This window comes from Notothenia rossii (assembly GCF_949606895.1).
Source record: "Notothenia rossii genome assembly, chromosome: 10".
Taxonomy (NCBI): Eukaryota; Metazoa; Chordata; class Actinopteri; order Perciformes; family Nototheniidae; genus Notothenia; species Notothenia rossii.
Genome location: NC_136908.1, coordinates 42,019,324 through 42,034,731, shown reverse-complemented (window position 1 = coordinate 42,034,731; position 15,408 = coordinate 42,019,324). Strand labels below are relative to the sequence as shown.

Below are 15,408 nucleotides of genomic sequence, written 5' to 3'. Positions count from 1 at the left end.
TTCAGCACTTTTGAATGCATACAGTACATTAATTCCAAGTCAAGTGCATTTTCTTTTCTCTGTAGGATAACTACAACAAAGTGCATTCAGAACAAAGCCAAGGTGCTTTAAAACTACATAAACATCTAGGCCAGTAGGCCTACAACAAAATAGTGTAAATAAAGACTGTAACAGCCAGGCCTTCAACAACAACAAATGCACCTATAAATGCATGCATACAAATGTGCAAACTGGATAAATCATCATGAATGTAACTATTTACAAATGAAATTACAATTGAATTTCAAGAATCTGTAAATAAGTAGTAAACATTGTATAGATACATAAAGTGAAAACTGGATACAAAATCCACAATCAATTACAAATTAAATTACAATTTCAAGAATCTGCAAATAAGGTGGTCTGTCCTCATGAGCAATGTAAACAACATTGTATCATTTAGATACCGAAAGTACAATATATTGAACACTGTGCTGCTGTTATTTCCCCCTAATGATAACCTGAGATGGTGAATTATAACTCACAATGAAAATTGTTCAGGAAAGTGGGTATAGAGTAGGCATGTAGAACTAGATAAGCTTATGATAAGCCAGCCTTGTCTACTTATTAAGGAAAAGTGGGAGGTTCTCTTTAATGAACAGTAGCTTCTCTGCTTTATCAGCCATAAGTCTGCTCCTCTTCTCATCAAGCACATGAGAGGCAGCGCTGAACAGTCTCTCGCTGTCAGTGCTTGTGATTTGATCTTACTCCGCCTATTTGTCCGGGTGTTTTGATTTCAAGTGGTTGAGTAATCCCGAAGTGGTGAAAGTCTTTGCAGTTACACCCCCTCGAGAAATGTCAGCTGAACACGTTTTACAAATCGCAATCCGCGCCTATTTCTCTGATATTTTTAAATATCTCCAAGCCGCAGACATGTTGGCTGTGAGCCAGCCGCAAGCATGGTCGAAAGCCGAAAGGGCCTTTTTAACCATTTTCGGCATTTTGGTTTGGTTTGAACACCAATGCATCGACATGTGAGGGAAGGAGGCATGACCGCTTTCGGGTGACAGTGTTGCCTGCCAGGGAAAAAACCCTCTCACTCGGGGTGCTTGTGGCTGGAATAGCCAGGTAGCTTCTCGAAAGCGGGGGAAGCGGTGCACGTTTTCTGCCCACCACTCCAGTAGATTATCCATTGTGGGGATATGCGGTGTCCGCTGGCAGTAATCACGTAGCTCATCATCCGCATCACTGTTGACCCGTGTTTTCTTGCTGTTCGTTTGCCTCTGTTCAGTGCTGACGCCGGTCCGTTGCTCACTGGTGCTAGCATTACTGCTAGTGCTAGCTGTCGGCAGCGGGTGTCTCATCTTCAGATGGATGCGCATAGCAGATGCATTTGTATTGTACTTCAGTACAGCTGTACACAACTGACACTTCACTGTGGAGTTGGTTACATCTTCGTTGAAGTACTGCCATACATAAGAATGTCGGACGTGTTTTGGAGCATTTTGCAGCACCTCGTTTACCTCCATTTTTTTCACGACTAGTCGACTAGGGCCTACAGCGCCGACTAGTGGTAAAGCTAGTCGACTAGTCGATTAGTTGGTGAAACCCCTAACACACACACACACACACACACACACACACACACACACACAAACACACACACACACACACACACACACACACACACACTTATCCGCCTCATTCTTTTTTAATTTACTCGTTCGTTATCTGACCAGCTTCATTCTTGTAGGCTACTCACTTCGTTTCTTGTAGCCCTCGAAAGGGTTTTGGAGGTTGATGCCTCGGTGAACGTGAGTTGTTTGGCTTTCTTGTCTGCAGCAGCAGAAAGCATTTTCAAATGTTTGAATGAATCAAAGTGGGTCGTCACCGCCGATTTTCTCTAAGACTTATGCTCCAACACACAGTTGCATGGGGTGCAGAATAGTTTCCCTCCACTTTCGTGAAAGACATCGGGGTACTGCTTTGCCCGGTTTTTAGCAGAAATGTTCGTTGTGTGAGTTCCACACGTTCACTCTACGGTGTTGTTTACCTTCTGTGATGCGCGATCTGATGACGTCGCGTCATCATCATCACTACTTCACGTCAAGACTAGTTAACTTTTTTTTTTCTCAACTTTGTGTGGAAAAATGCGGGGATTATGCGGCCTTTTGATAAATATGCAGCCTTTTAAAAATCTGCGCCATTTTGCTGATTATGCGGTAAATTCTGCGATCGCAGAATCGCGTTTTTCTTGAGGGTCTATTTAACCAACTAAGCCACAGCACCCTCTTAAATATTCCTTCTTTTGAATCAAAGTAGGGGGATATTCCAGTTTGTTTTACCTGTGGAAGGAGGTAAAACTTGATTGATGTGTTTTTAGCTATATGGGCACACATGAGAAACTTTTAATGTTTTTAAATTTTTTCCGGAAACGCTGCAAGCGGGATTCGAACCCGTGAATTAGGGAACTGCATCAGTCTCCACAACCAACAACATTTACCTCCTTCAATTATGTTTATATTTTAAGTCACATATCGTGTTTTTATTTCTTTCAAGTGTCAAGTTAAATACCGTGTAAATAATAACATGTGACCAGTTGAAGAATGCATTTCATCTTGTTTCATCTACTTTCCACTATTATATTAAGTAAATATTCAAAAGCGTTTATCTCCCTAGGTCATTTCCCATACATTTGGCGTTCTGTCACAGTTTTATGTTTTTTTTCAATATAATCCCTTGTTAAACAGCACTTTGTTTTATATTTCCTTTGTTAAAAGTGCTATATAAATAGTATATTATTATGACTCAATGACACGTTTACTTAAGTGTAAATGTGATGTACTTGTACATAACTTAAGTCGATAACACTTTATTTTGATAGTCCATAGTTAACACTCTATAAGTCATCAGTTGACATTTAGTAGCATGTCAACAGTGCATCAGTTGACATTCAACAGCACCGTTCAAACCGACAAGTAACTAAGCATTAGTTGATGATCAACAGATAAGCAACTAAAGTTCAGTTGACTATTACATTAAGTATTAGTTGATGATCAACAGATAAGCAACTAAAGTTTAGTTGAATATTACATTAAGCATTAGTTGACGATCAACAGATAAGCAACTTTAGAGTTTAGTTGACTATCTGTTGATCATCAACTAATCTAGAGTTGACTACTAGTATACTTTTAGTAGGTTCTCCACTAAGCGTTTGTAGGCATGTGTTAGGACTATCCAATTAAAGTGAAAAACAGTTGATAACAGTAGAAAGTCTATAACCTATCAACATAACACATACATTCATCCACTATATGCAACAGATATGGGAATAAAGCTAAATGTTTTGCACAACTGATCACGAACACTGGATAACTGAAGTCAATACCAGGCTATAAAGCACAGTAGAACAAACACTATACACAGCATATCAGAGAAAGAAAGCTTTTTTATTTTAATAATATACTACAAGTAAAAACTGAACAGTTGTGAACCACATTCAATCCTACGAAAGGACATCTAAACATAATTATTAAAAGGTCGCTGTTACGGCTGCTGCCTTCCTGGTCATCTGAGTGTTTTCAGCTGTGTGTGTTCTATGTAAATGAGCTGTGCGGTTGCCCTCCCGGCATTGGCTGCCATCTCCTGGTACGCCCCTGAAGATTGCGATTGGAGCACACCGGGCCCGACGCACTCCAATCGCAGCGCACAGCCGGCGCACACCAGTTGGAGATGACTACAAAGCTTGGGGACAATCATCATTCTGGAGGCTCTGTATGTGGACAGATGCCTCTCGCTACTTGCTCTTTGTTCTGAGGTTAAACTTGTGTGATTAGTCGTGTCTAGAGTAGTTTAGTTAGAGTGTAGAGTAGCTTAGTTAGTGTTTAGAGTAGTTTAGGATTCTGTGACGGTTGCCTTTAGTTTAGCTGTGTTTTTGTATAGATTCTTTGTGTTAGTTGTACCACTTTTAAAGTGAGGTTTTGTTTCGTTCTTTATTTAGTATATTACTATTTATTTTCCCTATATGTCTTTAGACTCACCTTTTAGAGTCCTCCCTTAGTTTGGTTGCCCATTTAAACTTGCGCCTTTGTGGCCTCATTTTGTTTGTTATTTAAACCGGTGTTTTTGGCTCTTTTGTTTGTTTCAGGCTGTTTGCCTGCCATTTTGTTTACCTGTTGTGCATTAAAACCACTTATAATTATACCAATACCAATCTGGTTGTGTTGCTTCCCTTTGATTCCCCTAGCTCAGAAGGGAACGTAAAACATGGGGGCTCGTCCGGGATATTAACTACTTTCCTGGGGTTATAAGTGGTTGTGTACAGCTAAAAACGATTTGGTAAGGTTGTGTGCAGTTTTAGCTGAGTATGGCAACTTTTGATTTGGAGTCGTTTTTGGTCTGTCCTTCTCATGAGCAGTTAGTTCAGTGTCGTAGAGACGACTTATATGAGATAGCGCAACATTTTGGTCTCCCAGTGGCAAAACAATTATTAAAAAAAGAGTTGAAGGCTCTGGTGGTGGATGAGTTGGTGGAAAGGGGTTTTCTGGTGCTGCCTGCACAAGCTGAGCTCACTGTGCCAAATGACCGTGCTAAAGGAGAGAGTAGTGACAGCGAGGGGAGCGAGCAGTGTAAAGCACCGTCTGCGCCGCCTCGCTATAGTCCACCGTCTCCTGGTAGTCCAGATTCCCGGGAAGGGAATAAACTTAAAGCCCGCCTCGCCCGACTTCAGTTGGAAGCTAAAGACAGGCAACTTCAGTTAGAGGCAAAAGACAGGCAGTATCAGTTTCAGTTGGAGGTAAAGAAAATTGAAGCCGATAAGGAAATAAAAAAAATCGAAGCAGATAAGGAAGTCCGGATACGGCAGATGGAGCTAGACTCCCAACTGCGCGCATCCGGTGCTTTTGATTCTGCTGGAAGAAACTTACCATCTCCACCTCCTCCACCTGCCTTTGACGTGAGTAACAACATTTCGCTAGTGCCAACATTCTGTGAGACTGAGGTGGATACCTATTTTGGTGCCTTTGAGCACATTGCTACAGCGTTGCGGTGGCCGGTTGAAGTTTGGGCTCTGATGGTTAATGTGCAAATTACATGGAAAAGCTCGGGAAGCAGTTGTGGCTCTCACGTTAGAGGACAGCCTGCAGTATGACTCAGTAAAAGGTGCCATCCTCAGAGTGTATGAGTTAGTTCCTGAAGCTTACCGGCAAAAGTTTAGACACTATAGGAAGAGTCCTGATCAAACGCACGTAGAGTTCGCTAGGAAAAAGGGAATGTGTTTTGCTAAGTGGATTGCTTCATGTAATGCTACGGATTATTCTTCTTTGAGAGAATTGATCATGTTGGAGGAGTTTAAGAAGTGTTTGCCTGATCGCATTGCTGAGTATGTGAACAAACAAAGGGTAAACTCTCTCTCTGCTGCCGCTGTGTTAGCTGATGAGTATGTGCTGACGCATAAAACTGTGTTTCCCCCTGTCTCTACGGAGAGATCCCGCCGTGTGTCAGCCGACCAAACGACCAAATAGGTCGATTGTTTAAGCAGTGTTGATCACGATATTACGACCCATAGCCACGTAGCTTTCCCCCTATTCATTTCTAGCAGCAGTTTATTCCGACCTTTTGTCACGTTTTGTCACGATCGTAATCCCGTGAACTTTAACCTTGCGCATCAATAAAAGTGCGACGAGCCAAGAAGATGAAGATGAAGAAGAAGAAGAATTGTTTAAGAGCGTCAGAGCTTTAGAAGTGGTAAATCTGATTTCTGTATTTCATTTGATTTGTTTACGCTTTGAATTAATTCTGTCGTTTTTTTACTAATCATGTTTAACCACGATATTTAAGTTTTACGTTTTAGGGCTGGCCCGTGGCATAGGCAGTATAGGCGAATGCTTTTTGTTAGCAATAGCATGGCTGTAAAGCTTAGCGCTTAGCTTAGCGCTTAGCTTATATGCGCTAACGGATATGTATTGCAATATAAGAAGGTTCGTCTACAACAAGTTGGAGGGAGAGTTTTCTCCTTCGCACAAAAGGAGCTAAAATCTTGCCTAAAAACAAAACCCTTGGTAGCACGTGACATAACACATAACAATGGCAAAAGTATGTATATTCAGCTAACCAGACCAGGACATGATATGACCGTAAACAATGCGAAAGGAAATGGCATTTTAATAATAATAATAATAATAGTTGACATTTACATGGCGCTTTTCATAATGCACACACTTTTTTTTTCTTCTAAATGTCACCTAACATGTTGCATTAATGATAGTTAGGGTAAGTTCAACACTTGAATATCATCAGGTCATAGTTGTTTTACTACTTTAAACATTTGCTAATTCAACTTAAGTTTTGTGAAAGCATCACATCTAGTTAAAAAGAGAAATATATTTCCCTGTAATTACTGATTTACCTGGGACTTGATTGATTTTGGTGCCTGTAGTTTTATTTTGGCAAATGCTTATTTATGAAGCAACAATTAAATTACATGGTAGCACAGCTAATCTGAGTTCATCTGTTTGTTTTTTTTCAGGTCATCTATCAATTCAAGTATTTGAAGTAGCCTATTATCATAAAAAAATCAACGGTTCTTTTCAGAGCCATATTCCTCTTCCTACTCTTTCACCCCTCTCGTTTTCTTGTCTTTTGTTTTGTTTTTCTCCCTCCCTGTATGTCAGTTCATCCTTTGTTTATTGTTGCCCTTTTTATCCTCACTTAAAAATGGCATCCAAGCAACTGAATGAATGGCTAGAGATAGGGAATGCCCTCGCAGATGAGTTGGCAAATAAGGCAAGTACAACATTATCCAAATATGTATTATAACATTTACTCAAATGATAAAAGACACACACATTACAAAGAGGTGTGTGCAACAATTAAGGGAAATATATAATCTATTTTATATATTTATATATTAAGATACCCAAGAAACCGAAGATACAGAAGATACCAAAGAAAATAACGCAAGGATCAAATGTTTCCTGGAGGAAGAGGGACCTGGATGGGAACATTATAGCCCAACATTGGAATATGAATCGATCTGGTCTGTAAAATATAATCTAGTTCTAGTGTTTCATTAAGTTTTAATGTTGTTGGTCGGTCCTCAATAATGTTTCCCATATCATCGTACTTTGTTTTATGCAGTTAAACCTTCCAGCTCTCAGGAGTCCCCAGAGGTCGAGGAGACACATGAGATTCCTCTACAGGTCCCAAGTCTTGGTATTCACAATGAATTCTTAAATTATCCTTCAACTTGAAATGTAGGTAATTGTTTGTAGTATGTAATAGCTTTGTTCATGATACATTGTAAAGTGAAAAGCCATGTATGGAATATCTTTTTTTAATTAAACTAAATTCCATGATTTGTTTTATATTTTGTTATTTTAGATCAACATCTTCAGACACTGAGAAACCTGTTGGGTTCTCTCACTGTCCCTGCATCATCAGAAGAAACACCCACTGCATCAACATTAGGGATGCACCGAATATTCGGCCGCCGAAAATTATCGGCCGAAAATGGTTAAAAAGGCCCTTTCGACCGAAAGGGTTTTAGCACCGAAAAAATATCACCGAATGTCAGGGAACAGGGTTACGTTGGCAAGCTAACGTGTTTTTGTGATGACGTAATCAAAATGCGGCGACAAGCACGGCGCATGCTCGCGGCTGGCTCACAGCCAACATGTCTGGCGCTTGGAGATATTTCAAAATATCAGAGAAAGAGGCGCGGATTGCGATTTGTAAAACGTGTTCAGCTGACATTTCTCGAGGGGGTGTAACTGCAAAGACTTTCACCACTTCGGGATTACTCCACCACTTGAAATCAAAACACCCGGACAAATATGCTGAGTAAGATCAAATCACAAGCACTGACAGCGAGAGACGGTTCAGCGCTGCCTCTCATGTGCTTGATGAGAAGAGGAACAGACTTATGGCTGATAAATCAGAGAAGCTACTGTTCATTAAAAAGAACCTCCCACTTTTCCTTAATAAGTAGACATGGCTGGGTTATCATAAGCTTATCTAGTTCTACATGTCTACTCTATACCCACTTTCCTGAACAATTTTCATTGTGAGTTATAATTCACCATCTCAGGTTATCATTAGGGGGAGATGACAGCAGCACAGTGTTAAATATATTGTACTTTCGGTATCTAAATGATACAATGTTGTTTACATTGCTCATGAGGACAGACCACCTTATTTGCAGATTCTTGAAATTGTAATTTCATTTGTAATTGATTGTGGATTTTGTATCCAGTTTTCACTTTATGTATCTTTATACAATGTTTACTACTTTGCTTATGAGGACAGACAGCCTTATTTACAGATTCTTGAAATTGAATTGTAATTTCATTTGTAAATAGTGTGGATTTATCCAGTTTGCACATTTGTATGCATGCACATAGGTGCATTTGTTGTTGTTGAAGGCCTGGCTGTTACAGTCTTTATTTACACTATTTTGTTGTAGGCCTACTGGCCTAGATGTTTATGCAGTTTTAAAGCACCTTGGCTTTGTTCTGAATGCACTTTGTTGTAGTTATCCTACAGAGAAAAGAACATGCACTTGACTTGGAATTTGTGTACTGTATGCATTCAAAAGTGCTGAATAAATGTTTTATGGACCCATAATAGTGATTATTATTTAAGTTAAGTTTTGCCATAATCATGTCTTTTTCCATAATCAGGTAGCTGAACAATATTGGTAAAAAATGTATAAATTATATATATATATATATATATATATATATATATATATATATATTTCTATTAATCATTTTCGGCCTTTCGGCATTCGGTTTTCGGCCAACTGTTTCCTATTTTCGGTATCGGTTTCGGCCAAGAATTTCCCATTCGGTGCACCCCTAATCAACATGGACCCAAAGACAGTTGAAACGTGAACAAAAATTTAGAGCTGCAATGCCATAGCTCCTTAATTTGAAATTGGCTGCAGAGATTGTCACTACACGTTCCTGTCTCCAATGCAAAACTGCTGATGCTGTGTTCCGGTGCTTGGACTGTGTTCCACCAGGAACTCCCTTTCTATTATCCCTGGTAAACATGTCTTCCATGACAGGGAAGCCATGTTTGATGGGTTTTACAGACCTATTCCTCCCACATCCTTAGTGGTTGTGGACAAAAGTGGCCAATATGGACTCTGTGAACAAGGTGGGTTCAAATAATGTATTACATATTCCCTTACCATGGTTTCCTAATGTGCACTACATATACAGCGGCATCATTTTCACCATGTCGGAAGTTTGCTTTAACTGTTAAAATGTCTCAATTTGTATTGACTACATGTCCTAACATTTCCTAACATGCATATGAATCTCTGAAATTGTATTTGCTGCAGTGTGTCTGCTTCCAATTCCTCCACCATCCCAAATCTGCTTCTGTGGTCCAAGCCAAGATTTCACCATCATCCCAGGAAAGCAGACCGTGTTGGTGACTATCAATGGTTTGTTGCCACCAGAAGACGATCAAGCAGAAATACAGGATTACTATTATACTTTTGTCCTACATTGCATAGATAGCTGTCAAATTGCACATTTATATTTTTTCTCAGGTCCATACAACGTTCGTCTGCCTTCTGTGTGCTGTCCAATTTGTTCCGCCAAATGGTCCCCGAGCATAGGTGACTTGCTGGGATACAAATACTGGCCAGCAACCGACAGCTGCAAAATTATTTTTAAGTTTGATGTGTTCACATCATTCGAGCAAATGAAATTGGCCAGCCCAGCATTATCCCAGCAAGTATTTATAAAAATGCTTGAACATCGATAGTTTTCCACAGGAAGGGTAAGAATAAAATGTGGTTTTCAAGATTTTTGAATACCAAACTTTTAATTCACCAAATGAATACCATTCTTGTTTCCAGACAGGCAGAATCTGTAGTGATACCTTCCACAGAGTCTTTCGGGAGTTTGCCTTCTGTAATTACAGACAAGAAGATCTGTGCCTGGTGGAGCCCTTTAAATGCCCAGCATGCACACCTGACATGCTGGCTATTGCTGTAGATGGCAATAGAAAGCATCGCTTCAAGAAGTCCAGAGGGTCAGTGAAATCATATTCTCATTTTAGTTGTTGTTTTATTGACTAAGCTGAATGTCTTTGCTGAAATGTTTAACTTTCCCCAACTCTGCAATTTCTTTTTCCAAAGTTTGTAGACCATCAGAAAACAATAATTGGTTTGAAATTACACATAATTATATAAATCCAATTCATAAACATTATTGTATATGACGCCTGTAAAGTTAACTCAACTTTAAAATGTTAAATGGTTGACGTTAGTTGGATATGTTGGAGCTAAGAACCAGTTTTGGATATAATCACTTCATGAAAAATGTATTAAATTGCCCAGGAACCTTTTTCTATGCCTTCCTCTGCCCTATTCCATGCCCATCAATATAAAGGATGTACTTTTATTTTTACCTTTTTACAAGAAGTCAGTAAACTTTTCACTAATGTTAAATAATGGTGGCAAAAGACTTTACACAGAATTACAGATCAAATTCACAAAGACCTTTTCCACATTTATGAAAATGTTATGGCAAAAGCAAATTGGCCACATTAAATAGAGGACACAATCAAACTTATGTATGTATGATAATGTTGCTTACAATGTCTTTCTCGAATTTCGCAGGACAGATGAACCGTCTCTATTTGATGGACTGTTCATTGCCCAGGACAGTAAAGTGTCTGCCTTTGTCGACAAAATCAGGAGCCAGATGACGATTGTAAGAATCTATTCAATCCCCTAACCCTTTATTTATTTTTCTTAGCACAGGGTTAAATGTAACAGATTGTGTCTATTTCAGAAAAGTGGTCGTGATGTTTGTGGACCGGCAACATTCACAGCTTGCAGAGAAACCTCACACAAGTCCAGGGCCAAGGTGGACGAGGAAGGACTGCAAATAGCTGTGTGCAGACATGGCATCTTACTACAAGGCCTAAATCACTACCGTGGTGAAATATATGCCTACCCAATGTTCCTGCAGAAGGAGCTGGCTGAAGTTGCGAATGCAACATTCTTTTGTATGGATGTTGCCTGCAGGTAGTTATAACTATTGCAAAATTGGAAGTGTTTGTGGGAAACGTGTTATCTATTTAATTCTTGCACATCCAGTAGATGTAAAGCAAAAAAAACATTCATTTGGATAAATGCTGATGTTGGTTACAAGGATTGTACTGGTAATTTTAAGGACCTGGTTTATCTTTTTACTATTATGCCATCATGCAACTGGAAAAGCTAATTGATTTTGTCATTACAGGTACTGGCCTTATTTGGAGAAGATGGCAGCAAAGTTGCCTGAGCTCCAACCACTTACAGAGATGAAACCTTTTCTCTCTGTAATGCACGCCAAGGCCCACACAGGCAAATGCGAGGTACAGTATGCAAATTAAACATTTGTGTCACTAGATTCAAATGTTTTAGAAATTGTAGTGCACATAAGAATATCATGTAGTATATTCTATTCAAGCCTGTGGAATAATTGTAATAGTTACAAATGTTGACAAAATTGTTACAAAACAGACTGTCACAAGGATAGGCTTCCAAAACCCATTATGTTTATTTTAGTAAATATATCCGCACTGTAGAAATAATGAATGAATAGAGCTTCAAATAACTGCAGTTGTGACATTGTAGTTCAAAGCATAATTCAATATCAGAACATTTTAACTTTCTGAAATTGCTCCTGACACTGATGATAACTAAAGATGTACAGTACAAGAAATTATAATATTGAACTAAATAGCTAGATCTCATTGTTTATGATTCTGAGCAGGTGAAGTGGGGTGGCAGAAGCCAGGAAGGTGCTGGAAATACTGTCGGCGAGGAAGTGGAACAGGTTAACAGCTTCCTCTCAAGGGCAGCTCTGACAACAAAATACATGACCAAATCAGGTTGGTAGAGGAAAACAAATAGTTTTAAGTAGTGCCACATTGTAAAGCTCATATGAATTTTCATGTTTTTGTGTTTACAGCTAGAGCAGATATGATAACCGTGCTGGCTATGCAATGGAACCACAGGAAGGTGGAGAATCTCCACAAGACACTCTCAAAGAGATTTGTCAAAGTAAGACGTCCATGCTGCATTTCAAAATGTATATTAAGACTATCCGAGTTTGTTGTTGTAGTAATTTAACACCATCCTTAGCTACATGTTGTTGAATTGAATGTATTCTGCAATAATTTCATTATGATGGTGCTGCCATGGCACACTGTTCTGCCAAGAGAGTCTCTGTTCTGTTTGTTTTTAATAAAGCACTATAGGTTGATTCATCTGAATTTCTGGATAATAATAATAATAATAATAATAATGTTAATCCTGCTTGATCTTGAAAAAAAAGGGACACTAAGGTGATACTTGCCAACCTTGAAGAGAAGGTGTTTAGCATTTCATGTTGTTGTCTGGTCAGTTAATGTGCATAAAGGAATTCAGTAAAAAACAACCTTCTCAACCAACTGGAACGCATATTCACTTTTTCCTTTGAAACATTCTAACCAGACTACACAGAGAGCACAAACTGAAGTGGACAATCTTGAGAGTCTCAAGCAAGAGCTGAACATCTCCCTGGAGGACACGGAGCAGTGGGTGTTGGAGGTCAAGCAATGGGCAGCCACTGGTATGTTATATGATCACTGTGGTATAGATTTGGTTCCATATTTCCAAACATTTGGCTTCATGTTTTATGATTACACCTTGTTGTTTCTGTTTTCAAGAGAAACATGGAGCCCAGAGTAGCCAAGAGGAGCTCCAGAGAGAAATAGATGAAATTATTTATTCCCTCCGAAGAAAGAAACACGACCTCTATCGACAAAATGGTATTTATTATTACGTTATCTAGAAACAATATTTGTTTCTTGTTGTTGTTGTTTGTATTATTAATATTAGTTTATTTGTATTTTGTTTTACTTTACAGACAGCAACCAAACAAGGCAACGCAAACGGAGAAGACTGACAGAGCTCAAGAAGAAACTCAGAGAGAGGATACTGCAGTACAACACCATTGATGCCTGTTCAGAGAAAATTGACACAGAAGCAGCATGCGGTCTGTCTGAGGATGTCATTCTGCCCTGGGAGGCGCAAGGAGATGGTAAGAAACAACTTGTTTTTGTTTGCCCTAGATATTCCATAAATTCAGTTGAAGTACTAGAATACAATCACCAATGTAACACAGAGCTATCAACATAGGTGTCACAAATCATCATGATCACAACAAATCATTTTAAAATAATTATATTGAAAGGTCTGTATGATGTTGCCCTATCAAGTCTTAATAGTCTAGTCTCACTGGGACAGGCATATCTATGGAAACAGTAAAACCCTTCCTGACCACCCTGAACTGCATACTAATGTTGAATCTCAAGACATACTGAATGTAATTCTGCCAACATAGACAGAATTGAAAAAATTCAGCAAGCGGCGAGGTTGAATTTTTTTTTTACCAGATTTTAAGGTTTTGGTCAATTTAATTAAAAAAGATTGAATACAAACTGATATTATTTGTTTTATTAGCCTTACCATTGTGGTTGTTATATTTTGTGTTTTTTCCATTATAGTGGTGAACCTGCGCACAAAGAGGCGACTTTTTGACCAGGTTATGCTGGTCAGGCGTATGGAAGAGGAGAAAGTCATCATTGTGAAGGAGATGACCCAGCATTGTCAAAATCTGAGGCAGGCACTGGACAAACTGGACCGCCTCCTTCATCAGACAAAAGACGACATCAGGAACCAAAGTATGTTCCACAAATACCGATTTATAATATTTGCCACTGCCCCCCTCCCAGTGTCAAATGTCTATCACTGAATAGCATCTGTAATGATTGCATTTTTTCTGAATCACAAATCTTTTTAGCTAATATACAGCCTCGGAGTTAAACATTCAAATTGCTTATATGGAACCAACATCAATCAATTAAAAGTTGCCTTACATAGACTGTCATTTTGTCTTTTTATTTTAGTTTCTCCAAGCGATATAACAGAAGAGGGATACAGGGGACTGCACTGCTGTATTTTACACCATCAATATCTTCTGGAGCAGAAACTGAGCAGAGTCACCAGCACCTACAGCTGTATTGGCTCGGACTCGTCTTTTCTCATGATGGAGGAAGACATTGAAGACGGTAATGAGGACGACGAACAGGACGGTGATGAGGACGGTGATGAGGACAACGAACAAGACGGTGATGAGGACGGTGATGAGGACAACGAACAAGACGGTGATGAGGACGGTGATGAGGAAAACTAACAGGACGGTGATAAGGACAACAAACAGGACAACGAACAGGACTTAACAAGTCTATTGTGTTGTATGCATGTCAACGTATTAAAACGAGTATTACGATTGAATGGCTTGTTTATTACCTTTTTTTTTATATGATCCTGCTTTGCATTTACTATGTCTGGTATCCAAGTAAATGCCATTAGCAGTTATCAGTCACCTTCAGATCCGAGTTACCTCGAGGGCCAGAGGTTCCCCACCCCTGGTATAAGGTTTTGGTGATCACCCTTATTATCATGTCATTTAATCATGATCTGTTTAATTAGCCAATGCTTACATCCAAAGAATGTGTCTAGACTTTACTCCTACAGACACACACTAACAATACAAATTGAGCTAAGTAATACACTCACGAGCCACTTAATTAGGTACACCTTGCTAGGATGGGTTGGACCCCCATCTGCTTTCAGAACTGCGTTAAGTCTTCATGGCATAGATTAAACAAGGTACTGGAAGCATTCCTCAGAGATTTCACTCAATATTGACCTGATCGCATCACAGTTTCTGCAGATTTGTCGGCTGCACATCCATGACGCAAATCTCTCGTTCACCATATCCCAATGGTGCACTGTAGGATTTGGATCTGATGACTGTGGACTGTGACATTTGAGTAAAATTCATTGTCATGTTCAAGAAACCAGTTGGACAATATTTGAGCTTTGTGACACGGTGAGTTATCCTGCTGGAAGTAGCCATCAGAAGATTGGTACACTGTTGTCATAAAGGCATGGACATGGTCAGCACAACCCGGTATCACGGCAAGACGTGAACATGTGACGATTTACCATGATGGGAGACGTGAAGCTGTCACGATTTCGTCCCTTCAAACGTGACATTTACACAGTATTGTTAACGTGGCCCAACCAGTGGAGATATACCCGGAAATGCCAAGCAAATGCTACCCCGACGGTCGGTTGTTATTATTATCAATATTAATATAATAATGATTTCATTTGTAATAGTCACACTCAATTTCGCTAATTTTCTGTTGCCCCAGCTGGTCGGCACCTCTTTTAGCAGATACAAAGGCTATATTCATTTATTAAATCGATGTGTGTGGATGTGGAATTAACGGACGTGACGTTGCACGATTGCGTTACCAGGCAACAGCTTCGGTTCATGTTAATTTATAAACTCTTCAACTCGAACC

At 39.4% G+C, this 15,408-nt stretch overlaps 1 protein-coding gene and 1 long non-coding RNA gene across 6 annotated transcripts in view; both read left to right on the top strand.

Annotated features, from left to right (window-relative positions):
- LOC307022250 overlaps positions 1 to 8,714 on the top strand; it is a 38,896-nt gene extending 30,182 nt beyond the window's left edge. The window contains exons 4-5 of the long non-coding RNA XR_013803340.1: positions 6,506 to 7,191; positions 7,360 to 8,714. This is a non-coding gene — a long non-coding RNA (uncharacterized lncRNA). The remainder of the gene's footprint in view (positions 1 to 6,505; positions 7,192 to 7,359) is intronic.
- Positions 8,715 to 8,725: 11 nt separating this feature from the next.
- On the top strand, positions 8,726 to 14,326 carry LOC307022248 (uncharacterized protein). 5 transcript variants are annotated; one of them, XM_079654947.1, is made up of 14 exons: positions 8,726 to 9,138; positions 9,326 to 9,430; positions 9,539 to 9,771; positions 9,851 to 10,026; positions 10,616 to 10,709; positions 10,791 to 11,026; positions 11,244 to 11,358; positions 11,760 to 11,877; positions 11,958 to 12,049; positions 12,482 to 12,599; positions 12,697 to 12,798; positions 12,897 to 13,070; positions 13,537 to 13,713; positions 13,939 to 14,326. In XM_079654947.1, exons 4-14 carry the CDS (start codon positions 9,971 to 9,973, stop codon positions 14,223 to 14,225), a joined length of 1,569 nt encoding a protein of 522 aa, XP_079511073.1. In that variant the 5' UTR covers positions 8,726 to 9,138; positions 9,326 to 9,430; positions 9,539 to 9,771; positions 9,851 to 9,970; the 3' UTR covers positions 14,226 to 14,326. The 5 variants fall into 5 exon arrangements, with proteins under 5 accessions (XP_079511073.1, XP_079511071.1, XP_079511070.1 ...); XM_079654945.1 differs by having other exon boundaries at positions 9,326 to 9,771; XM_079654944.1 differs by having other exon boundaries at positions 8,726 to 9,430.
- Positions 14,327 to 15,408: the final 1,082 nt, after the last annotated feature.